Raw genomic sequence first — 26,353 nt, 5'->3', positions numbered from 1 at the left:
GCACAAATGCATTGCTGGGTATTTATTTCTGAAGGGCAATGTAAGCGGTCCTTTTTGAATATATGAAGGGCCTTGGGCTTTCAATTATACCATTTTCGTGTGCAGCGAAAGCGGGACACATCAAGCGTTACGGACGGACGGACACTTTTCGTCGTGCGTCCACGTAGAAATTCTTAACCATTTGAAAATCGCTGCCAACGAAGAGTACTCAAGCTGCTTTGTTAGCCAGCCATTATTTCAGCCGCTTGCATTCAGTGCGTGAACCCGTTCAACCCCTCGGGCAAGTCCCACCGGCATCGCTGGCATCGCTATTTCTGTGGAGATAAACGCCCGCAGAGCCAAAAAGAGAACGGAAGAGGAGCTGTTCCGACCGCCGACTTTCCTGCCGGGTTGGGCGTAGATAACGCGTCCGCGAGGCGGAAGCCACGCCAGTGCAAATGATCCCTCTCGCGTTCGCGTCAGCTTCTCCTACACAACAAAGGCGTGCGCAATGCTTCCTCCCTACGCAAGCTTTCATCCGGCGCTGCACTCAAAGGCAATCCCTTTGTTCAGCTTCGCCACGATGAACTAGACTGACCAATCTATGCCGCCAAGGGAAGCAAACGCCGCGAATGACAGCAACACGTATACCACTGGACTGAAAAATGTGATCTACGTTGTGGCACAGCGCAATGCAGACCGCCAGACTTGCATTTCGTGATGCCACAGCTCAGACCGAACTTTTGAGTAAAATCGCATGGTTGACAACATAATTCGCCCAAATTTCTTTGTTGGCTGCAGGGACTGTTCAGTCAAGAGCATCGCAGGTACGCTACATCTACCACAGGATTGCCTTATAGCATCGGCAAGCGCGTACGTATTTCGGTGACGTTTTCAGCTCTTGGGAAATGGGAATAATCGAACGCCTGTCATCGGTCGTGCTACATGATGCCACTAGGAGGTGGCCTGTAATCTTGAAGACATTGACACGGCGTGCATGCATGGCTTTCATGTTTGATATTTAAAAACCTCTGGGCCTAACCTCGGAAGAATTCGGCTTGGACCATGCTCAAAAGCTGCCGTGTATAGTTCGTGTTTCATTTAAGCATCGCTTTCTTGAAGTGATAGGATAGGTCTAGCTCCAAAAGGTCGAAATATCTCCTTTCGCTACAATAAAAAAAATATGATCGACATTGATCTCCGCTGAAATGATTTGGCGGCGAAGCTGTTAAAATACGAATGAAAATAGAATTCTAAAATGAATTAAAAATGCATTTTAAATGAACAATTGACAATACATACTTCCTTCACGAGCGTATTGGCTAGCGCGTTGTCCAAACCAGTGCAGGAAACAAAATATTAGCGCATACTATTAGCGCATATTGGAATTCCGCATACTTCTGAGTTCATTAGCTTAATAGAAGTGGGAAGGACTGCAGTTTTATTCTAGGAGAAACAAATTAGGCTATCAGCTTCACGGTGGCTTTTTGATGCTCCTGGAATGACATATATGAACAGCTGCTTCATATCACTTCTATTAAAACCGACTGATTACTTTTCCTGACACCGGCGGGGAAGATATAACTCTTCACGGTTATGTAATCGTCCGAGCAGTCAAACGTCTTATAACTTGAGAAGAACTTCTTGCTGGGCTGGTTGTGAATAGATGCCATGATTGGAAGCGCAACAAAAACACACGGACGAAGAACAGAGTAGACGAGACAGGCGCTATCTCGTCTACTGTAGAGTAGATAGCGCCGGTCTCGTCTACTGTGTTCTTCGTCCGTGTGTTTTTGTTGCGCTTCAAATCATGGCGTCTTATAACTTGTTCCTTGTGACCATGCTCCTCCCGTCGAAGCCCATGTATAGGCAGCAGACTGGAATTCCGAAATTTGTACACCACCCCTGTGAACTAATAACAGTAAATGAGTTAAATTAATGCATATTGTGCTATTAAATGCAAATGCAATGAAATGCGCTATAATAGAGTCGCCTTGTACGGTGTCAGCCGCCGCAATGTTTTTTTTTATATTCACATGAAATTAATAGCTACAGAGATTGATTGATTGATTGATTGATTGATTGATTGATTGATTGATTGATTGATTGATTGATTGATTGATTGATTGATTGATTGATTGATTGATTGATTGATTGATTGATTGATTGATTGATTGATTGATGGCATCTCCTTTTTTTGGAGTGATGGCGTTTGTCATTTCACCAAGAAAGCTAATGTAATTATCTTGTACTACTATTTCAATTTTAGCGCTGCTACTAGCGACAGCCTCCCAATAAATTTTGTCCTTAACAAGTGGGAGCTTCACGTTAAATTCCCCTCCTTCATTGTAACCTATTCTAAACTCCTCCACAGCGTTATAGTTTACTTTCTCCGTGATAACTTTAAACTTCAGAGCTTCGGGAAGGCGAATATTTCTATCACATTGATTTGGAAGGGTACGATCACATTCCAATAGAATGGGCCGAATCGTTTCCGTTTCCTTTGCGCAGACAACCCATGCCCCATCATTTTGGGTATACTTTCCCACACAGCTCTTCGTACCGTGCTTCTTTAGCATCAAAAAGCAAAGCACTGCCCTTACCAGTATCGTAGAGATTTTTCTTTTTCCTGGTAAATGTATGTGCCCTGTACACCTCCAACGACATTTTCAATTCCAGTTTTGCCCTCGATTAATTCGTCTCTGTCTGCTTTGCTTCTTTTTTGGTTCCCTTGGCTCTCTTCGCTTCTTCTTCGTTCTTTCTTTTTATAATATCTCATCGTTCTTGTCTTTCTTAGCCACTGCGGCTCTACATTTTCCATGTACAGGCACTTTAGCTGCCCACTTAAGGGGGTATGTTGATCTTAACCTCTCCACAAAACGCATTTTACTATAAGTTTCTCGGATTTCGAACGACGCTCAGCTCATATCTCCCTGCACTGCTTCGATAGTTGTTTCACCGTGCGCGTTTAAAGCCACACGGCCTGCCGTCTCGTCAACTTCTAGGCGCGTCTTATGTCGAACATTGATTGATTGATTATAAGGTTTAAGGAGCCAGCGCTACACAGGCGATGTGGCGAGCCGTAGTGAAGGGCTCCGGATTAATTTTGACCACCTGGGGATCTTTAACGTGTGCCGAAATCTCGAACACACGGGCATTTTTGCTCGTCACCTCCATCAGAAAAGCGGTCCCTGCGGCTGGTAATCAAACCCGCGTCCTTGGGCTCAGCAGCCCAACGCTTTATCCACTGTGCCTAGCGGCGTGTCATGATTTCGAACAGATTAATTTATTCAGATTCACAAATGTGAAGCCCGAGACCATTGCGTTTTTACAAATTCCTCGCACTACTGCGTGTTTGTTGTGACCTCACAGTGCCCTGGGCATTATAGCTGCATTGCTTTTTCCTCGATCTGATACAACCATTCTTGCCGTCTCTTGCTTGGAGTCGTATTCACAAATGTTTACTCCTATTTGATTGGAATGGCAGCCAGTGAGGCGTGCGACGTCTGTGACACACCAGAGAACATAGGACATGTCCTTAGCGAGTGTCCAAGTTTTTCATCCGAATGAAGCCAACGCTCTTCAACTCTACAGAAGCTAGACTGTCGGCGCCCATTCTCTGAGGAAACAATACCGGGCCACTGGCGTTCTTCGTCATCCACGGACAAGACGACAAAAGCGCTCCTGTGTTTTCTAAAAATGACGGATTCACACAGAAGACTGTAGCACAGAAGACTACTCTCTATGAACTCACTGGACTTTTCTGCCTATAGTGTCCCACGGCTGGGCACACCACTCTACGCTATGTCTGTACCTTTCCACTTCTGTTTTCCTCTTTTTCCTCATTATTCCCCTTTCCTCCGTGTAGGATAGCATACTAGGCCATAGCCTGGTTAACATTCCTGCCTTTCCTTCACCTTTTCGCTCTCTTAGGCTCATGATTTCCTAAGCTTTTCTTTTTGTTTATCCGCACTCGCAAATATTTCTGTTCCTTGCCGGATACTGCCGTACTGTCGTTAAAAAGCCTTATTTCTGCCTCGTCAGCACTAAACTGCCCTGAGCTCTGTGGCTTCCTCGACATTAATATTGTAAGTAGCGTAGCGGCACAGCAGTTGCATAACACTTTCAGAAGGAAGTTGACTCTGTCGTAAAGTGTATTTTGTCTAGGACGACGGCAACAACGACTACAACACGAGAACTTCCGACCAACGTTCCACTGATAACTGCCATCTAAAAAAAGAAGTTGAAATTTGCGTTTCCGTTCTGCAGCTACACCTCTGCTATACGGCGCTTACTGGGCAAGGATAAACAATGATTTAAAGCATATGGAGCTATGTAAAGGGTGCCGAAATACCAAAACAATCGTTTTTTTTTCTTTTTCATTCAGCAGCAACAGCCGTTTCCCTGAATCAACGAGCGACCTCGGGCAGAGCAGCGCAACCCCTTCACCACTGAGCTACTGCGGCTTGTCTCTATCTCCTCACAAAAATAGGTATTTTCGAAAATCCCGGTAATAACGAACGTCATTTAGAGCAGCGACAAATCCCCGTCCTCACATGGTGTGGAGAACCGGGTGACAAACAACGTGAAACCCCTGTCGGCATGTGCCAGCCCGGCACGGCGCGCACTGTAAGCTGATATCAGGTGATAAAACTTGCAGGTGGCAGACGTAATAATATGTAAACCGAGCCTAACTGAAATGTGGCTCTAAGTATAAGTGAAAAATATTGTTGTGTATTTTGCCTCTCAGTAGGCAGATTCGTGGCACTGATATTCCCTTCGTTTGCTTGCAGTGCCAAGGTTTTAAGATCGGTAAGAAGGAGTCTATATACATTTAAGGGCAGCACCATTGTCTGCGCAGATCGCTTGCCAAAACCACAATTAACTGGAGTAAGATTATTACGCGATATTTTGTTTACCAAGACCTTTGGCCTTATTCATGTTTCGCTCACCACACTCCGATTGTCACATATCCTTGTAGACTGCACTCCCCCTATAATTAAAGTAGGATGGTAGCCGAAACACCCGGACCTAACTCAAACGTGTTTATGCATGCGCCCTAGTGGTACCAAGGCAAGCGAAAAGAACTGCTTTTCCCGCCCAACTTAAAACTAATTTTCAGACCGTGCAGACCAAATGTTGGTAGATTTGAGGAGTGTTTCCCGTGTGCTATGAAAATTACGGCTCTTCATTAAAAATGCGTCAAGAATACGGCGCCTCCCGCCAAGACCGCATATACGAATGGAATAATTCCTCCTGTGGAGCCAGGCTTACGGCCCCCATCGCAGTCGTTTTATCCAACAACCTGGACACCGTTTACACATTTGCCCCGTTCACTTTTCCCTTACCACTTTTAGGCGGCTCCTTCCAAACGACATGGAAATTCATTTCAAGTCACTAATTTAATTTTTTGATTAACACTTTATTTATTTACCTGTTCGTGTTGTCAGATACCTTGAGTATAAGGTCACACCTCTTACGCTCGCCGACTTATATTCCCCATGCGATTGGAGAGACAGGAACAGTAAATGAACATTTTATTTATATAAATATTTTAGCATATTACTTAACATAGACGCTAGCAGCTTACAACTCAAATGGTGGCAAAGGTCAAAAGCATGCGCTAATGCGACGCGAGAAAGCGACAACAGGAAAATGCCGCAATACGAGCTCCTGGAGTCCTTCTATGCTTACATGCTGTTTGGTTTTCTCTGGCAGGACGAGGATGCGGCGTTGGGATTCGGTGGCACCTCGCACCACTCGCCGCTGGCTGCGGTATGAAAAGAAGAAGAAAACAGTCAAGCATTTCACACACAGTCGGCAAATTTAGCCTAATAAGAAAAGAAAAAGCCCACACACAACTGTGTGTGAATACGCAGAGCGTAGTGTTTTTAAAGTATGGGGCAAACAAATGCTCGAAAGCCAAATATCAGTGCCGCACGCGGGAAATGTTGATTATGGTGGCGAGGGTGGCTCATACCTGCTACCGCGAAAGCGGATATTGTACGTGCTGTTTACCATCAACGGGTCTTTTCGGTTTCACTGAGGAGGGCATCGATCACCTTTTCAACACTTCGAAATTCCTCGCCTAATCGATGCGTACAGCTACGCTGTGTTACGGAACAGATGATTGTGCGTAGGGCGTAGGGCGCGAAGTGGCCTTGTTTATCCACTGAAGCTTTCACAAAGGCGCGGCCCCACCGGCTAGCAAAGGGGCTGAAATAGAGCGCGTTGCCAATTTTCGTCAAACGTCCCCGCTGCCGAAAACATGTCCTATCATGGCGAATGTGAAGAAACTACGACAACTAATTTTGAAGATTTTGCTTTTTGATATTCAGCAAAAGCCTTTCAGTTTAGGTTTTAATCAGTTATATGATGAGGTGGTCGTGAAGAGGATATTCAAAAGGATGCTTACAGTTTCGGGCGGCTTTAATTCCCGCTGCGATGGGGCTCTTGAAACCGGGGTCATACTGCTTGGTTTTTATGCTGGAAATAAAGGTTGGGGTGGAAGAGAAAGAACACAAAATCATCAGTAAAACAGCTTAATTTCTTTAATTTTATTTTAGTTACCCCTTTCATCGCCCTTTTTGTAACTATGAAAGCGAGTTTTCTTGATTACCTTACATAATTAGGAGCAAGTTTAGCGTACGTAAGTGACCTCTTTTTTATGCGCATACGCTTCTGGGTGCCCTAAATATAAGAAATAGGATTACTGTGAAAGTAATTTCAGTTACTTCCCTTTTATTAAATCGCGAACGCAAAAATCACTACTCACATGGCACAGCAAGAAATTAAAAATAATGCATGTATGAAGTGCGCAAGAAAGCGATATCAATGGAATCTGTAAGAGGTCATCCCAAAAGCAAACTGATTTGTGTCGCACGAAATATTGACTCATTTTCGGTGAGGGATAGCAAGTATGTGAGAAATGCGCCCTCCTCAGCGCAAAACTCGTTGCAAGGGTATTAAGAAACAAGAGCTATAGCTTTGCTGCTCAAACCACCGACTAAAAAAGAAAACCCTTCACGTGATGTCGAGATCGCGGCCGGCATACGCCCGTGAGCGTCACGACTACTGCGCCTCCTGCCGCCGCCTTTCCGCGGTGTATCTGGTGTGAGCGCTGCGTGGCTGATAAGGGCTCATGCGGTGTTTTGGCTCTCCCTCGCTTCTTTTCCCAATCTCACCCTCTAAAAACTTATCATTGTCACGTTTGTAAGGAAATATAATTTAAGATGCATCAAAAAACCATTTTAGGATGGCAGGATGCTCTAACGTAACAAAAACTATATCCGGGGATGCGGTTGTGCGCGCTTCCTGGTTGCCTAAGTTTATGAACGTCAGGAGGCTCGGGAAGCATATGGGAACCTGTGAATAAGGAACCACACTGACTGAGCTAAAACAGCTCCATCGCAACCCTTTTGCTAACAATAAAGTTTATTTTCTCTCTCTCTCTCTCTCTCAGCGACGATAGCAGCATATAACCGCTGTCACGACAGACTACGTCAGACAAGGGCTAATAATATTATTACCTCCTTTACATAGGGTACCCATACAATGACAGGTTGGTTTTACCTTGCAACGCGTGTATGATCTAATTAATTGTGGCCTCATTTCCAATATACGTCGAAGAAAAATATTTTGGGGGGATGCGATTACACAACATTTCACCACCACCTGTATTTTTTATGCGAATGTTGAAGACGCGAAAATTTCAGGCGTGGTGTAAGGCTCTACATCGTTAAATATGTGTACACTGACGCCTTATGACAAGAACCAAATAAAGTTAAGGAAACAGTCTGCGAGTCGGAAGAAAAGAGAAATGATTGTACCGTTGTAAAAAAGCCTTGAGTAGTCGTGGAAATAATAATGAAGCTTCGTCTCAATGACAAAGAAAGACTACCAGTCCCAGGCAGACGCAAAATGCTGTGTATATTTCACAAAGCAAGCGGGAACGCTTAGCATCAACATTTTGGCAATGACCCACAGAAGGTGCACATTTACCTTCCTTTTCTTTGCATTGATGGAACAGCTGGTCACATGGCGGTCAATTGTTTTTAAAATAGCCTTTCGTTTGAAAGGTGTTGTAAGAGTGTGGTTTCTGCTAAGACCCCCTGTTTTAGTTTCTGATTGTTTCTCCAGGCTCCCTGTGCTATCTGGGAATGTTTCCAAAAGCTCGTAGCCGCGATCATGGCTTCAACGATCAGCCCGTCGGCATGCATAATGGAGCTAGCTGCTCAAGGAATTCGTGAGTTTAGCAGAGGCTGAAGGGTTCGCGGCCGATAGCCTCAGGATATGCACTTATTCCTTTGAGGCGTGTCCATCCCTGATTATCATTCCGCCTTATCGAACGTACTGATTTCATGCCACATTGGCTTGTCCAGAGTAGTGATAAATACCCGAAGTATGACTTGGCAAGCGTAACCGGCGTTCTATAAGGTACGAGTGCTTCGCTAGATTACAGAAGTGCACAAAACCAATTTACTGCACAGTGCATTGCCGTATCATGACCATCCGGGTAAACACTTCTTTCGGAGGCACTTGCATTGTTAGTAAGTTTCAAGGCCAAGGAATTGCAGTGAGCTCCACGCGTATACGCGCATTCATGACCGTGGTCTGTGAAACTGCCTGGAGTATAGGGTCACGCATCTAACATGCACTGTTCTACTATATCCACCATGCGATTGGCTATACACGACCCACTAAGACCTTTGCACGCTTGCTTTGATTTTTTTTAGCTTGGCGAGTTCCCGTCTGCGCAGCAGCTTCCAAATACTTACCCTGCAAACAGGCTCAATTGTTGGTCTATTCTGCCTCTTGCTTAGCTTCTTAAAATAATAATAAGAGTGAGATATGACGTTAGAACGTGCGAAATAGAAAAATTATCTGAGTCTATCTTGTCGCACAGGTCTTGAATGACCAATTTTTGTGCAGGTGAGGAGTAATAATTTAATCATCATCATCATCATCATCATCATCAACAACAACGTTTTAAAAGTTATAACCGTTTTTGTTTTCCGTCGGCGCCGGGGAGGAGGGCGGGATTTGAGGCACAGGCAAGCAAAAAGAATCTAGCTAACTTCCGCGACAACGGGACTCTTTAATAAGGTGGGTCACCACCTTCTAAAAAGAAATTAACAAGTGTAGCCCAAACGTTACAATTATATTTTTGGCTTGTATAGCTTGTACAGTTAGAAACCTCAAAGTGATAAAATTGCTAAAAATGTCAAACAAAAAATTTATATAAATCAAAATGCGCGAAAATGTGCATGTTGCGGGAACAGTCATGACTACAAAATGGTAGGTGCGATTCAAACACGACTTGGCAGGAACGTAATGAATGCAGTAACCTGCGCATCTAACTTCCACGAATATCACATCTTTAAGCCAAGTTGCATAATCATAAAAAGACAGAAAAATTTGATATCCGGCACGTTTGGGTTTCACACAACTGGCGATAATATCAGCAGTTACCAATATTTTTCAGTCATTCTGCTTCATTGCATAGTTCCATATATAAAGAAACAGCACGCAAATTTTCGTACGAAAATAATTACTAGAAGCAAAGTTATCACTGTTCGCGTAACTGATGGATGCAAAAAATCAAGTTTTGAGAAAAATGGCTTTGAAGGTTTAGACCTATTGTACGTATGATCAGAAACAGTCAATGCGCCTAAAATCCGCCAGGCTCATAGCTTGCTCCCTCCTTGTAACCGGAACGATCTCCTTTTGACCGAGCTAAAGCGCACATATTTTTTTTTTTGCCTGTTTTGCGTCTTACAGCTAACTCACATGCGGCATTCGTCATACAGTGACAGTCAGTGGTCAGGCTCGCATTCCTCGCACTATAACTGTAACTGCAGTCAATAAAGTACTATAAATGTCTCCTTGCAAGGCTAGAACTAAATCCGCGGGCTTAAAACGGCATACGAAAAAGCACGGACAACCAAACACAAACGTAAGGCGACGCAAATGTGCGCAACCTGAACAAGAGCGTACCAGCCAGTGCCCTTTAGTTAAAATTTTGAAATAAATCGAATGTACAATATCCCGCAAAATGTGTCCAAAAGCTTAGAATGTACCTAAATAAATTAGCATTACGTAACGTATATATAAAGAAACATTTATGACGATATGGCAGATGATGCGGAATCAGAAACCTTCAGTTTCAGTTTCGAATGTGCCTCGGAGGGGTTAAAAAATGATCATAACTTCTGAACCGATTAAGATAACAGCACAATTTTTTTTTCTAAATATTCTTCAACAGACATAGATGTTGAAAATGCTAAACTTAAAAAAAAAACTTTTTTTAATGCGTTTTTGAAGGCGGTGACCTACCTTAAAGGCCATACTCGCTTGTCGCGTTGCTGTTTAGATAGTTTAAAAGGCGAAATCAGCTCGCCAGGCGCTTTTTTTGGTAATGTTATAGCCAAAGCCGGAAAGTAAATAAACATTCACCGTACGTTCGAGAATCTTCCATTAATGGCGCTGCGGAGCTGCGCGAGCCGAGCTTATAACTAGCCAGGTGAACGTCAGCTGAGAAGCCTAGCTTCTCTTGGGCAGCTTCTCTTTGGCAGGAGCTTCCAACTAGCCATCATGTTGTAGCTATACACTTGACATGGCAGTGGCTTATCTTTCCAATGGCCAGACGCCAGTAAATCTCATCAGTAAGCCAGCGTCTCAGCTTACTTTTTCAGAACCGCGCGTGTGAAAAAGCAAAACTGACAAACGCTGGCTAAGTGTCATCACTACGGGCGTGCGCGACAACGTCGTCGGCGGGAAACTCGTCTCGTTCTCTCGCTCTTTTTCGTCTGGCTCTATGTACCGAACACATGCAGGTATGGATTGCTGCCTGCTACGGAAGTAACCATCATCCCGGATACCTAAGTGGATACACTAGGAAGGTACAACCATGCTAGGAATAACGTAATGATTTAACTTTTAATACGGAGGCCTTTCGATTTAATTCAAAGCTGTCGTCAGCGTTACAGCACGCAATGCAAAATTTTATTCTTTCATGCGTAATGTAACGGCTCACGCACCTTTTTTTGCGCAAAATTCTACGCCGAACATAATTACTAGCTTACTTTTGCCCCGTTTCAACGATTGGTCAATCAGGTGCGTTGCGCTGAAGAAGACCCAATGTTATAGTTGTTTGAGAGATTTTTTGCTTTGCAGACGCTGGCCCTAAACTGTTAGGCCGGTGTCGAAAGCACAGTTATGCACTCTTTCCCTAACTCCAGCTTCGCACAGCGCCGCAGGTGTTGCGAGCCGTGAAGAAACGCAGCCAATAATTCGCCGAAAAGATTCCCTACGGGCATCATATGCCACCTCCTTATGGGGGCGAAAGCGACACGGTTTGGTAAGTAAGGTGGCCTTAGCGTGATCGTCTCACCGAATGACACTCGTTGCAAGGATGGTAGATTCCGGTAGCTGCTGTTATCTTTACAGCGACCAACCGACGCGCACTATCCAACTACTACAGGGTTTGTTATTCTGTATTATGGAATTTTTATCAATTCTATGTTTGCAGTAGCCGTACGGGCATGGATTTCACGAAAGACCTCGGTTGATGGTGAGTCTGCTGCCTTCCTTGACGGGTAGCACCGCTGGCGCTCTGCCTATTGGGACAAACTTTCGCCCCAGCCTATGCCATCCAGGCGCCGCACCATGGAAGGTGGCCTTGAAACCATAGCGGAATTCGTACCCCGTAATGCAGGGCACTCCTTCGACACTATCGCCCTCACATCATCAACATCCCCCTCCACAGTACTCTAATTTCAATAGGGTACGTAGCCATTACTTGGCTGCAGATCCAGGCTAAAAGCTTCCCGCATCTGTGTATATAGCACACCACCAGCCAACTCATCTTCAACAAACCACCCTACTGCGAAGAGTAGGCGGTACGTCCTCAGATACCCAACATCCCCCCAATCATGAACCCCAACCCTATACGGTGGGTGACCGTTCCTTCGAGCTCTGTCCCTTGTAAGTAGCTACAGCTGTTGTGGTGGCCTGGCGACAGCCAAGTCCATAGACGCCCTGGACTATGGACGCGGCAGGGAGGAGAGGCGGGAGGGAGGAGATGACTTCGGCTGGCGTTCTCCTATTTTCGTAAAATAAGAAGCATTTGTCCTATCTTCATCCATATTAGCGAATTCCGTTGTAGCTTTGTCAACATTGCGCGAAGTTCGGGTTACGTACACGGACCATAGATGTCGTATGCACGGGGTTGCCAGTGGCCTCTCCTTCAAGTTGTGACACATAATAGGCGTTGTGGTACATGGCGCGATACATGCGACATTGCTTGCTTTAGTGGGAGCACGTCTATTATTTGGAGGCTTTTTATACTAGCTCAGTATGCATAAATATACCTGTAGAAAGGTTTTCATAGTGTAGTTTTTTATACCAATACATTTTTTAGGGATCAGATATGATCGCTCTGTTTTTCTCCGCGTACTTAAACAACAGAAAGCAGCTGCAGCAGTAATGGGTCTCACGTGGTTTGAACGCGAAGGGACCAAACGCTTCGTACATACGAGAACCAATAGATCAAAATATATTGCATGCTGATTTTAGCAAGCCTGGTTCAGAGTAGTTTTGATGAGCTAGCTAATTGCCTTCGTCTCAACAGTGTTAACATTAATTCGGACGAATAGTGCAATCAGAAAACAAAAAGCAGAAGCCGGTAAGCATGTGCGGAAGTTATCGAACAGAAAAATGCACAGTTGGGCGAGTTGGTGTTCATACATCGTTAAGTAGCGCTTGAGACAGAACGAAGAAGAGATGCACACAACGGCGCTACAGGACGAAGAAGAGATACAAGTGATAGCGCCGTCGTGTGTATCTCTTCTTCGTCCTGTCTCAAGCGCTACTTAACGATGTTAGTGAACAGAACCTGCGAAGAAGTTCAGTATTTACCTGTTACAAAGTCTTCAACCTAGTGACAGGCACACACATCTGTTAAATATCGTCAAAAGGACAAAGTTGTCTTGTACCCTCCCACTTCGTCGCATATCATATACTCGTTTTGTACCTTCGCGGAGTTAAAGGGACACTGAAGTGAATTTGTCAAGCTCCCGTTTTTGCTTGCACTGCGTAGACTGGCTCAAATTAGCACACTTTTCATCGTTTATCCGGTTGACAAATCGGTAGTTATTTTACAAAGCGCTAAAGAAGAAAAACTACCATGCGCGGTTTGCGGCGGCCGCACACCAACTAAAGCTGTGACGTTGGGAGGAGCGGGCACCGTAATTGGACGATGCCCAAGGTGAGCAACCAAACAAGTTTCGGTTTCGGTTGCGGTTCTGTAAAACACAACCGGTGGCGTTGTTGGATGGGCATTCTCAATAACTCAGTAATCATCGTACCGCGCTTCTGCCATGTTGTCAGCTGTAAAAATGCATAAAGATAAGCCTCCCAGGACGGCTTGGAATCGTAGCATTCACTAGCCGAGGCCTACGCAGTGCATGGACGCCCTCCGCGTACCCGCAGACGCCCAAATGTCATGCGCTTTTCCCCCATATTTGGAGCTTGCCTCACTCATGCCTGTACCGTAAAAAGCGTGTTCGCACCAGGCCAAGGGTCTGTTCATTCTGGCCTGTGCCCACTGCCCGCAAGCAGTCGGTGCTTGTGGCAACAGCACACCAACGAGAACTCGCTAGCGCGCCAGTGCCAGCCTGCGCGCGTTTTGTGAACTAGTTCGTGGAGCCATGAACGTTGCGGCCCAGAAAAAGGTGAACTCAATATAGAAAACATCGGCGGAAAACGAAAAAGTTAACTTACAAAAAAAAAAAAGCACGTAACCGCGGGGATTCGAACTCGTGCCTTGCAAAATACTTGCGGTGACATACCTAGCGCCCCAGACCAATCGGCCACGGGGCGGGCTCCCTGAGGAAAAAAAAAATAAGTTTACTGACGTTTCAGGGAGAGGACTCCCTTTCTTCAGAGTACAGAAGAAAGGGAGTCCTCTCCCTGAACCGTCAGTAAACTTTTTTTTTTCTACGTATTTCTCGTTTGTCTCTGTCTCTACTAACCTTATATATATATATATATATATATATATATATATATATATATATATATATATATATATATATATATATATATATATATATATATATATAAATCTAGAGAAAGATAAACTCACAAAGCGCGCAGAAATAGTATAAGTAAAGAGTCGGATACACAGCAAGAACAATAACAAACAATGTTTACTTACGTAGCGGCAATGGGACTTGCCTTTATCAGAGTAAAGTTACATGATTATGGTGTCGCAAACATTGAACACATTTCTTATATAGGTTTGCATAAAACTGTAAGAAGGAATGGAAAATGTTTCGCAAATGGAGAGTGTGCATACAGTCAGCATACGCCTACGTTACAACATCAACGAACAAACAAAAAAAAAAAGGGGGGGGGGAGCAAGAGAGAGAAAAAGGGGTCGTGTTAACAATGCAGCGTTCAAGGTTGCACCATGACGGGTCAACGTATGCCGCGCGGGCTGCAAGTTCAGACAATGGGGAAAAATGGTCAACCGCGGTTTGTAAAGAAAGGGAAGAGTATACAGCAAGGTATTCAGTGGCTGGGGAGACTGGTTCTAGGGGAAGCGAAGATGGGTGTGCCCCCCGCGGATGAAGAGAATAGATAGGGGGCACAAAAGAGCATTTCACAGAAGCTAGCAATTGAACAGGAAATAGGTAGGGTCACAAAAGGTTAAACATGAATAGATCACAAAGAGTTAAACATTCTTAAGTGGTGGTGGGAACGAGGCCTCCTTCTCCCGGACAAATGGCATTGTTGAGCCGCATTAAGCTAACAAAGCTGCTGTATTAGGAGAGTTTCTGCGAATTCTGATGGCAAACTCGAGGGTAGGAATAATGAACATAGTTATAAAAATTATGAAGCCGCTAAGTTTATTCGAGGGATAAGCACGTTAGTTTTCCGTAACTTTCATTAATTCCAAGTGTGGCTGACCCAAACTTATAAATGAGATAAGATTCCCGAACCTCGCGGTCGTGGTGCGTTTTGAAGGCGGATTCTAAAATCGTTGCTTTAAGATGATCAAATGCATGCCCGGGACTGTTCACATGTCTTGACAGGGGCAAATAAGGGCAGCTTTTTGCATGAGAGCGGTGATTATTGAACCGTATTCGGAAGGGCGTTTCAGTTTGGCCGATATATTGTTGCCTACAAACAGTGCACTCTAGAAGATATACGACATTAGCGGAGTCACAGTTAAAGTTACCTTTTATATTTACGTAGTAGTCTGAAGCCGTGCTGGTGGCGCGCTGTGTAGTGGTCATGTGTGGGCATACTTTACATCGGGGTTTATTGCAGGGCATGCAGCCAGTAGTTGCCGGTCGCTGGATACGAGAGTTAGTAAGAAAGTCACCTAAATTCTTATTACGCCGGTAGACAACGCGTGGTGGTTCGGGGAATATGCTTTTTAAGCGGTCACTTTGCATTAGGATATTGTGATGTTTTTTTAGCACGGTTGACACTCTTGGAGCGGAGGATGAGTGGGTTAAAACTAAGTTAGTTTGCGGGTTCCCGTTCGGGGCTTTTTTCTTACAGATTTCGTTACGGTCTAATTGGTTGGCTCGCACAATAGCGTCGTCGATAACTTTTTCCGGGTATTTTTTATTCAGGAGGGAGGTCTTGAGTTCTCGACAGTTTGAGTCAAAGTCGGCTTGGTTTGAGCAAATTCTCCTAAATCGGTGGGCTTGGCTGTAAGGTATTGCTGTCTTGCAGTGTCTGACATGGCTACTTCGGAAGTGCAAATACTGCCGCGTGTCTGTCGGTTTTCTATACAGTTTAGTTTGAAGCCGACCTTGGAAGGTAGTAACGGTGACGTCCAGAAAGTTTACACTGTGTTCCGAATAGGAATGAGCAAGGGAAATACTAGGATGGGCTAGATTAAATGCCTCAATGAAGGTGAGGAGTTCCGCCTCACCGTGTTGCCAGATCATGAATATGTCATCAATATACCTTTTATAGTACATTGGCTTTAAATTTTGGGTGTCAAGAAAGTTTGATTCGAGGTGAGCCATAAAGATATTAGCGTAGTTAGGTCCGATTCGAGTTCCCATTGACGTTCCGCTGACTTGCACGTAATGAACTCCGTCGAACTCAAAATTGTTAAGTTCAAGAATAAGCCTAAGGAATGTTTGGAGAGCAGAAGAATCGATAGGTTTGTCGCACGATGACTGCTCATACGCAAGGGATACAGCGGCGATGCCATCTTCATGGGGGATGTTAGTATACAGTGACGCAACATCAAGGGTGACTAGAAGGCAGTTATCAGGACTTTCTCTCAGACATCTCAAAAATTGAAATTCCTGATAACTGCCTTCTAGTCACCCTTGATGTTGCGTCACTGTATACTAACATCCCCCATGAAGATGGCATCGCCGCTGTATCCCTTGCGTATGAGCAGTCATCGTGCGACAAACCTATCGATTCTTCTGCTCTCCAAACATTCCTTAGGCTTATTCTTGAACTTAACAATTTTGAGTTCGACGGAGTTCATTACGTGCAAGTCAGCGGAACGTCAATGGGAACTCGAATCGGACCTAACTACGCTAATATCTTTATGGCTCACCTCGAATCAAACTTTCTTGACACCCAAAATTTAAAGCCAATGTACTATAAAAGGTATATTGATGACATATTCATGATCTGGCAACACGGTGAGGCGGAACTCCTCACCTTCATTGAGGCATTTAATCTAGCCCATCCTAGTATTTCCCTTGCTCATTCCTATTCGGAACACAGTGTAAACTTTCTGGACGTCACCGTTACTACCTTCCAAGGTCGGCTTCAAACTAAACTGTATAGAAAACCGACAGACACGCGGCAGTATTTGCACTTCCGAAGTAGCCATGTCAGACACTGCAAGACAGCAATACCTTACAGCCAAGCCCACCGATTTAGGAGAATTTGCTCAAACCAAGCCGACTTTGACTCAAACTGTCGAGAACTCAAGACCTCCCTCCTGAATAAAAAATACCCGGAAAAAGTTATCGACGACGCTATTGTGCGAGCCAACCAATTAGACCGTAACGAAATCTGTAAGAAAAAAGCCCCGAACGGGAACCCGCAAACTAACTTAGTTTTAACCCACTCATCCTCCGCTCCAAGAGTGTCAACCGTGCTAAAAAAACATCACAATATCCTAATGCAAAGTGACCGCTTAAAAAGCATATTCCCCGAACCACCACGCGTTGTCTACCGGCGTAATAAGAATTTAGGTGACTTTCTTACTAACTCTCGTATCCAGCGACCGGCAACTACTGGCTGCATGCCCTGCAATAAACACCGATGTAAAGTATGCCCACACATGACCACTACACAGCGCGCCACCAGCACGGCTTCAGACTACTACGTAAATATAAAAGGTAACTTTAACTGTGACTCCGCTAATGTCGTATATCTTCTAGAGTGCACTGTTTGTAGGCAACAATATATCGGCCAAACTGAAACGCCCTTCCGAATACGGTTCAATAATCACCGCTCTCATGCAAAAAGCTGCCCTTATTTGCCCCTGTCAAGACATGTGAACAGTCCCGGGCATGCATTTGATCATCTTAAAGCAACGATTTTAGAATCCGCCTTCAAAACGCACCACGACCGCGAGGTTCGGGAATCTTATCTCATTTATAAGTTTGGGTCAGCCACACTTGGAATTAATGAAAGTTACGGAAAACTAACGTGCTTATCCCTCGAATAAACTTAGCGGCTTCATAATTTTTATAACTATGTTCATTATTCCTACCCTCGAGTTTGCCATCAGAATTCGCAGAAACTCTCCTAATACAGCAGCTTTGTTAGCTTAATGCGGCTCAACAATGCCATTTGTCCGGGAGAAGGAGGCCTCGTTCCCACCACCACTTAAGAATGTTTAACTCTTTGTGATCTATTCATGTTTAACCTTTTGTGACCCTACCTATTTCCTGTTCAATTGCTAGCTTCTGTGAAATGCTCTTTTGTGCCCCCTATCTATTCTCTTCATCCGCGGGGGGCACACCCATCTTCGCTTCCCCTAGAACCAGTCTCCCCAGCCACTGAATACCTTGCTGTATACTCTTCCCTTTCTTTACAAACCGCGGTTGACCATTTTCCCCCATTGTCTGAACTTGCAGCCCGCGCGGCATACGTTGACCCGTCATGGTGCAACCTTGAACGCTGCATTGTTAACACGACCCCTTTTTCTCTCTCTTGCTCCCCCCCCCCCCCCTTTTTTTTTTTTGTTTGTTCGTTGATGTTGTAACGTAGGCGTATCCTGACTGTATGCACACTCTCCATTTGCGAAACATTTTCCATTCCTTCTTACAGTTTTATGCAAACCTATATAAGAAATGTGTTCAATGTTTGCGACACCATAATCATGTAACTTTACTCTGATGAAGGCAAGTCCCATTGCCGCTACGTAAGTAAACATTGTTTGTTATTGTTCTTGCTGTGTATCCGACTCTTTACTTATACTATATATATATATATATATATATATATATATATATATATATATATATATATATATATCAGGGTGTCGAACCGGAACCGAACCGAACCGGAAACCGGAACTGAACCGGTATTTTTGCCGGAACTGAACCCGAACCCGAACCGTTATTTTTTGAGCGCGCTGAACCCAAACCGGAACTGAACCGAAAAAAGAAATAGCGGTTACCGGTTCATGCCGAAACGGTTCGACCCTCCGCTGTTGACACTGCACAGTCAATGCAATTCAGGCCTTTTTTTCTTCCACGAACCATCAACTTCGTACCCGCTCGCGCACTTTCCCCTCCAGACAATTGAACACTATCACGCTCTATGTAACAACAAGAGAAATGAATGAGCACCAATGTAGCAATGGTCTGTTTCTGCTGGAAGCGCGAGCGTAGTGCAAGCTGACCAAACGAAATGTCATTCTCCGCAGCTTGCAGGGGATATAAAACGACTTTGCCCTTCCCTAGCTGCGACTTTAGTGGAGCAATCAGGCTGCAGGAGTGCTCCAGTGCGCAGCAGCGAAAGCCCATTCCCGATGTGTGCAAACTTTTTGCATTTCATAATTTGTTCCCCCCACCAGGCGGGTGCCCAGACAGCAGCACCTAACGCTCGCATAAATAAAGTTTATTCCTCCTCCTCCTCCTCATAATTTGTTTAAAAGGTCCGACACCTGCAAATTGTTAATACTTGACAGGTATGACCGCAGGAGCTGCTCAGTGGCTAAACCGCCTGCTGCTGACCACAAGTGGCTTCGATGTCCCTTACCCACGACCGTTTTTGAGGACAGTACAGTGGACAAGCTCCGTTTTTTACAGTACAAATAACAACAGATATGTCAGCGTAAACTGTTAAGGTGCGCAGTTAATCCCTTGGCAAGAAACTGCAGCCTTTGACCTTGTCTTGGAAGCAGAAACAGTAATAAAGCAGATGACACGTGCAGAAAGGCAGGCCGGTACCTCACACTGTCCCATTCGCACAGCGGTCATCTTTTCTGTTTGTTTGTTCTGCAGTTTTGTCTCTTTCAGATCTGCTTTTTTTTTTCGAAGGTGCACTTGTACTGACTGCCCAATTCGCTACATTACTTCTACTGCTACTCGTTCCGGAGGGGAGTACTGATTTGATTTGATTGTGGGGTTTAACGCGCCGACGCAGCGCAGGCGATGAGGCGCGCCGTAGTGGAGGGCTTCGGATTAATTTTGACCACCTGGGGATCTTTAACGTGCGCAGAAATTTCGTACACACGGGCGTTTTTGCTTTTCGCCTCCATCAGAAAAGCGGCCGCCGAGGCCGGGAATAGAACCCGCGACCTCGCGCTCAGCAGCGCCTTATCCACTCAGCCACCGCGGCTGGTCGGAGGGGAGTACTGCTGTGGACGAATTGAAGAGCGTCTACCCAAAAAGGTTCATCTCATGCTCCGCGTGTCAAATTTCCCTTTCATTTTGTAGCAGCATAATCTGTTATAATATTCCGCAATGTAGCACACGGAACGATGGCCGGGGGTCAGGCGGTACGATGACATACTGATTGTAATGCACACTATTAAGCGCTGATATTTGTACGCGCCAGTACGCAGACCTAAATTTAAGGCTTCAAGGTTAGCGTGATGGGCGATTCCATAGCGACGATTGCGAAAAATGAAAAGGCAGAAAATATATCCCACCGTCATATCTCTTGGCGGTTGCTATATGAATAGTGGCTAGGACAACATAAAGTCTGGACGAGAAAGTAGGTGGTAAATCGTCACCACTTCCTCTGTTTTTCTAATATCTCGTGAATGTTTAAAGTTTGCTTTGCTATTGCGCCTCTGCCCTTGGGGAACAGCAGCATTTTGAGTTTTTGTTTGTGTTTTGATTTTACTGTCGCTTTAAACTACTAAATATTTGTTTTCTAATTTCAGTGACAATTCAACTCATCGAACCGGTTCGCGAACCGGTTCAAGCTCCCGAACCGGTTCGCGAACCGGTTCGGTACGTGATTTTGTTGAACCGGAACTGAACCGGAACGAAATTATTTCACCCGAACCCGAACCGTAACCGAACCGGTATTTTTTTCGGTTCGACACTCTGATATATATATATATATATATATATATATATATATATATATATATATATATATATATATATATATATATATATATATATATATATATATATATATATATGTATGTATATATATATATGTATAAAGTAGAAACAGTGACACACGAGAAAAAAGAAAGTTCACTGACGTGTCAGGAAGAGGACCTCCTTTCTCCAGAGTACAGTATAAGTTGGTTCCAGGGTTATATATATACAGAAGGGGCGGGGGCACGGCAAGGGAAGGAAGCGTTTGCACAATGGGATCATGTTTGGTGGGCAGCAAAAAAATGATGAGGGAAGTGTAAGAGGGAAAAAATGATAACAAGAATCACAGTCACATGGGACGGACATAAGAAAAAATAATAATAATAAGCAGAACAAAAAAGTAAATTTAACAAGAAAATTCCCCTTTCCCCCGTGGCAACAGGGGAGAAAGAGAGGGGTCAAAACAAGATATGACCATGCACGTGTTTGGCATGGGCATAAAAAATAACAATGAAATTAGTAACCTGATACGAACATGCGAAAGAAGTACGAAAAAGAAAAAAAATTAACAAGGTAATTGCTATTTTCAGTGTCCCGTGGCAACTGGGGGGAAGAGAGTGTTCAAAAGATGATATGCCTATAAACGCATAGGGCGCACATCTGGCCATACACATCCGTTCTAAGAATCAGAGTCAGGGGATCGAAATATGAAACATGAAGAAGCCAATTTCATGTTTCAATTTCATGTGGGGACCGAACCCACACCTCTCGTGGGTTCGGTCCCCACTCTGGGCGTGTGTTTTTCTTTCTATCTTTCTTTCTTTCTTTCTTTCTTTCTGTCTTTCTTACGTATATTTAAAAAATAGTTAGCTTCACTAACCGTTGTAAAAAAAAGAGCCTAACAACACCCCTATGCCTTCTTGGGCGTTGTAGACTGCCGACCTATCTTTCTGTATTTCGTCAACGATCCCCTTATTTCCTAACAATATATATATATATATATATATATATATATATATATATATATATATATATATATATATATATATACATGCAGATTTTTGAAGGACAGAAAAAAAGGGGAGAATAAACGCCCACAGGGTGGGATGCGCACCCACGACAGCGTATTTTGGAGGTCGAGGGTGCGGATCCCACCCGGTGGGCATTTTTTCTCCACTTTCTGTCTGTCAAAAATCTGCATCTGTTTCAACGATAATAAATGACCTATCGCATTCTCCCCTATTTTTCCTTGCATTCTGGACTGCGAACCCTCATTTCTGTCTTAATTCAACCAGCCCCTCATTTCCCATTCTGATTCGCAACATAGCGAGGGTCTCTGTTCTGGCAGTCTTGGTGCCATAGATAGCTGAAGGCGGTTCAACGCTGGTCGACCAACGCTGGCCCGGGGGTTAAAAAAGATTTATCTGCATCTGTTTCAACGATAATAAATGATCTATTCTCCCCTTTTTTTCCTTGGCATTCTTGACTGCCAACCCTTATTTATGTGTTTCTTTAACGTGCCCCACATTTCCCATTCTGATTGATTTCTGATTGGCTAAATAAATAAATAAATAAATAAATAAATAAATAAATAAATAAATAAATAAAGAACTACACGTGTGTGTGTGTGTGTGTGTGTGTGTGTGTGTGTGTGTGTGTGTGTGTGTGTGTGTGTGTGTGTGTATCTATATGCCCACCCGGCGTGCATTTTTTCCTCCACTTTCTTTCTGTCTTTTCAAATTCTTTATCTGTTTCAATGACCTACCAAATTCTCCCCTTTGCTTTCCGAAGTTTTCTTCACCGCCAATCATTATAGGTGTCGTATTTTCAACGAGCCCCTCATTTCCTAATCTGATTCGCCATATATATATATATATATATATATATATATATATATATATATATATATATATATATATATATATATATATATATATATATATATATATATATATATACGTCTAGAGTTTAATCTTCTGTGTACAGCACAGTATTGGAAATTGGCTTGCGGTAAAAACGTAACAAAAAACTAAGAAGCTGGGACATTCAAGAAGGCCGTACACTGCCACAATTTGCTGCTGCCTGTCTTAAATTATTTCAATGTGAGTTTTAGATTCAAATTTCGGTGATAAGGGCGCGAGAGCTAAGCGTAATTGTAGGGTGCACTGTAATGGAGAACTACAGTTGAGGCCACTTTGGTCTTTTGAACGCCTGAGGAGAAACGTTACACACACGGGAATTCTTGTGGTTTCGCCCTAGTGAGAAAAACAGTTTCGCGGCGGAGACTCGAACGCCCGAGCTCATGTGTAGCACCCCCCGTTTTAGCCGCTACACCATACCGAAAACTTAAACCAGGAGTTTGGGAGGCTTTGCAGTGCCATTGGGTTTCTAGTGAATGGCTAGAGGAAATATTGGAGTGTTCTTAGAATAGTTGTCTGCGCATACCTAACGAACGTATTCTCAAAGAACATCGACGTTTGAATAAGGGGGTTTAACAACAGTAACTCACGCTATTGAAGTGTGAGTTACGGTTGTCAAAACACTTTTAGCGCCACAAAAACAGCGTAAGTCGTTCAGCTCCACGTCAGGGGGCTGTGGGATTTTCTCCGCTGATTAGACCTTTCTTTGGATCTGCGACACGAAAACTACCCCTTCTTACTTCTTACCGCCCATAAACGTATGTTCAGGGCCCAAATTGAGTCCCTTATGAATCTGGTTTTTATAAAGCATTTCTTAGATCGTTTAAATGGGCCCAGCAGCGAGGTATATGGCAGAGCGGTTCCGCCATAGCGCCCACACTTCTGCCCCTATATCAGCGGTGGATTAAGAGTAGCTCGCTCTTTATACTCACCCGTACGAAGCCTCTCCCTTCTGTACGAAGACCAAACCAACGAAGAAAGCGGCGAGCCAAGGCCGAAACCCGGGCCGCGACGTCTTCATGCTCGCACCTCCCTGCCGCTCTGCAAGGCCGCTACAAGCGGAGGCAAGCTGAACAGTTGCCGGATCGACAACCTCCCCGAGCGAGGCCGGGGATTTGAATGCCGCAAGGTCGGGGTCACCCCTTCTTCTACTACCACCACCCCCGCATACTACCACGTGCCACAGAGTACGTCATCATTCGTTCATCAGTGAAGCCAATCTGTCTTTCGCTCTCCTCCTTTCTTTTCTTTGCTCTGCTACACGCGCCTTCGGGGCTGTTGAGCGTTGCTGGCTCCCCGAGTGTCTGGCTATCTCGCACTTCCTGCGGCAACGGTAATGAGCCCCCCGGGCGAGTTGACTTCCGCAGTGGATGCGCTCGCACACGATCTCGAAGCCGCCTATCGCCGACACACGCCTCCTCCGGTGTTACGTAGTCTCGAAGAAGCGAACCTCAGTTGTTTTTTTCTGGGCCCCTTCAATGTTGCAGATGCGTTGTTCATGGCCAGTACATTTTTTTTTTATTTTTTTTGAAAATTAGCTTTCGCATCTGAAGCGGCGCTTGCGGTTGGGTTTACATAATGACAGGAAATATAGTTACGCTAGCAGAAAAACGCATTCCGGATAGGACCAATTAACTCGTATAGTTATCGCCGTAAGCAAACTTGTGGAACAGCCAGTTACAGGAAAGCTCTAAAAGTCTCAGTTGCTTTGTGCTGCTTGAGAGGTTGTGGTGGGAAGAACAGAATTTTTTCGAGCCCAGTAGCGACCTAAACGGCACCATGTATATGGGGGTGAAACGCGAACCGCGTCCCGCTGATAATTTTTTCCCTCGTTCTACGTACTTATTTCCCGTGCTTATTCTACCCGATAGCTACACACGAATGGAACAACCTACCAGAATATATTGTCTCCACCCCGCCTCTCTCATTTCAAAATGCTCTATCACGATTTTTGTCGAAATGAAAGATGTCAATTTCTGCTTGCATTTCTGTTTATGTGTTTTCTTTTCTCTTGCCTTGTTTTCCTCGTGTTCGCAGAAATCTGTACACATCGTATAAGCTGAACATGCTTACTCGTTTGTTATCGGTATTGATACCCTGTATCAAGTTCTATGTCTTTTCCCCCCTACTGTAATGCCCGAATTTGGGCGCTGTACGTACTCGAGTAAATAAATAATAAAGAATACCATCTTATGGATCTTATCTTCATTGACACGCAGCGCGCGCTGGATAAAATCATCTCAAGCTACATATTTTCCAGCGGATAACAGCTATGATCTTTACACAGTACGCACAAAAAATATTTGCGAACCTGATTTCCAGCATTAAACGTGTATCAGCAATCACTGCACTTATGGTAGCGAACTTGACGAAGACCAAGACTCGATGTACGATTTAACTCAAAAGAATAGTTTTACCGCGTTGTACGTGACACCACTCAATTGTAGACGTGATGTTGGTGTTTTCTATTCCCCTGTTACCGACAGCATTTGTCGAGTCAGACAATATTCTGGCCATTGTGGTAGCAACGTTTTAAGGCGATAGCCTTACAACTCCATGTCTGTAGCACGTGCGTTGTGAAGTGCACAAAACTGTTGGTCCGAAAAAAGTTTAAGTTGCGCGAGCCGAGGGGCGTGAGCCAGGGACCGGGTGCAAGGGAAGGGAAACAGCTGTTGGGAAGAAGGAATGGAACAGGGCTCTGAGAAAGGGCGATGCAGTGCGCCCTGGGAAAGGGAAACAGCAGCGCCAAATAAGGTTACTTGTAATGCGAGCCGCCTCGAGTGGTGAAGTAGCTTAGGGGAAACAGGATGCTCCTGGCGATAGCGACCGAGCGGAAAGAGCTTCGGGGGGCTCTGTCCAGGGCGCTGGTCAAGTGTAAACGTGCATGGCCGCGAAGATCACTGGAAAGGTCAAGAGCTGATGAATAGATGTTCCAACTAGGCTTTTGCCTACACATTCTTAGAAAGATCTAAGCATTCGCTGCAATTGTTTGCACTTTCTATCACAATGATTGATTATTCAACTGCACTGTGGTGCAGCAACGTGACGGTATACAGTCCACATTTCTGGGCCACGGCATCGGCGTGTTCTGCCTCCTTGGTCGCTATGGCTGGTCATTCCAACACGGTCTGGCGGAGCAGACCCATGCGTGTGTCCCAGAGGTGTTCTCTGTCAAGGTATGACACAAAGCGGAAAGAATGGGAGTACCTGCATGGGAGAGCGACCTCTGACACGGGAGACTATAAAGAGCCGAAGTCGTGCTCAAGCCGGAAAAAATACAGCTTGCTCTCACGTTTTTAAGATTAGCTACATATTGGCGTCAGTAGAACGTGCAGAAATATCTGTCGGTACAAACTACCAAAACAGACTAGGAAGATGAGTTGTTACGACGAACGAAGGATCATGTCCCAACGACATGATCTACCACACGAATAGACTTGACGGTTTGACTTTGACATGACTTTTATGACTTTGACTTTGACGTACTACACCACAAATCATCATGCTCGCATTGCGCGACGCAACGTGGGGAGCAACTATCTTTCATCATATTGAATGCTATGTCTTGTAATATGCTTAACGGGCGACGCTTGTAGCGACGATTAAGTAATAAGTTGCATGGTAGCCGCTCAAGAATGGCAGGAACTGTGTAATTTGGCTCTAAGCCTGGGCCATGTTGTCTCATAAAACTGATTAAATTTAGTAGCCGTATAATCGCCGTGCAGTGCCATCATCATCATCAACAACCGCATCCTGCCGCAATCATCATCGGCGGTGCGTGGCCCCGAGAGCGAGCCCAGCCACGCGCACAGAAAGAATGCGACCGCGCAGCCGGCGTTTCCACGTCCTCACCGCGTGCACAGTTCCGGCCGGGCCTACGTACCC

General features: G+C 44.6%; 1 protein-coding gene and 1 long non-coding RNA gene across 3 annotated transcripts in view; one reads left to right on the top strand and one right to left on the bottom strand.

The window, feature by feature from the left end:
* LOC144139377 (hemocytin-like) overlaps positions 1-23,587 on the bottom strand; it is a 224,618-nt gene extending 201,031 nt beyond the window's left edge. For both annotated transcript variants that reach the window (XM_077671743.1, XM_077671748.1), the window contains exons 1-3: positions 23,401-23,587; positions 6,395-6,465; positions 5,674-5,749 (exon numbers count right to left, since the gene is read on the bottom strand). In XM_077671743.1, coding sequence (XP_077527869.1) covers positions 5,674-5,749; positions 6,395-6,465; positions 23,401-23,489 — 236 coding nt within the window. In that variant the 5' untranslated portion in view covers positions 23,490-23,587. The remainder of the gene's footprint in view (positions 1-5,673; positions 5,750-6,394; positions 6,466-23,400) is intronic.
* Positions 780-6,384, top strand: LOC144139404 (uncharacterized). Its single transcript, XR_013316193.1, has 3 exons — positions 780-852; positions 4,367-4,471; positions 5,698-6,384. It is a non-coding gene; the product is annotated as an uncharacterized LOC144139404 (long non-coding RNA).
* Positions 23,588-26,353: the final 2,766 nt, after the last annotated feature.

The sequence above is a fragment of the Haemaphysalis longicornis genome, unplaced genomic scaffold, assembly GCF_048455015.1.
Source record: "Haemaphysalis longicornis isolate Haplotype H1 unplaced genomic scaffold, Haemaphysalis longicornis Haplotype H1 scaffold_1, whole genome shotgun sequence".
NCBI lineage: Eukaryota > Metazoa > Arthropoda > Arachnida > Ixodida > Ixodidae > Haemaphysalis > Haemaphysalis longicornis.
This window is presented reverse-complemented; position numbering and strand designations above follow the sequence as displayed.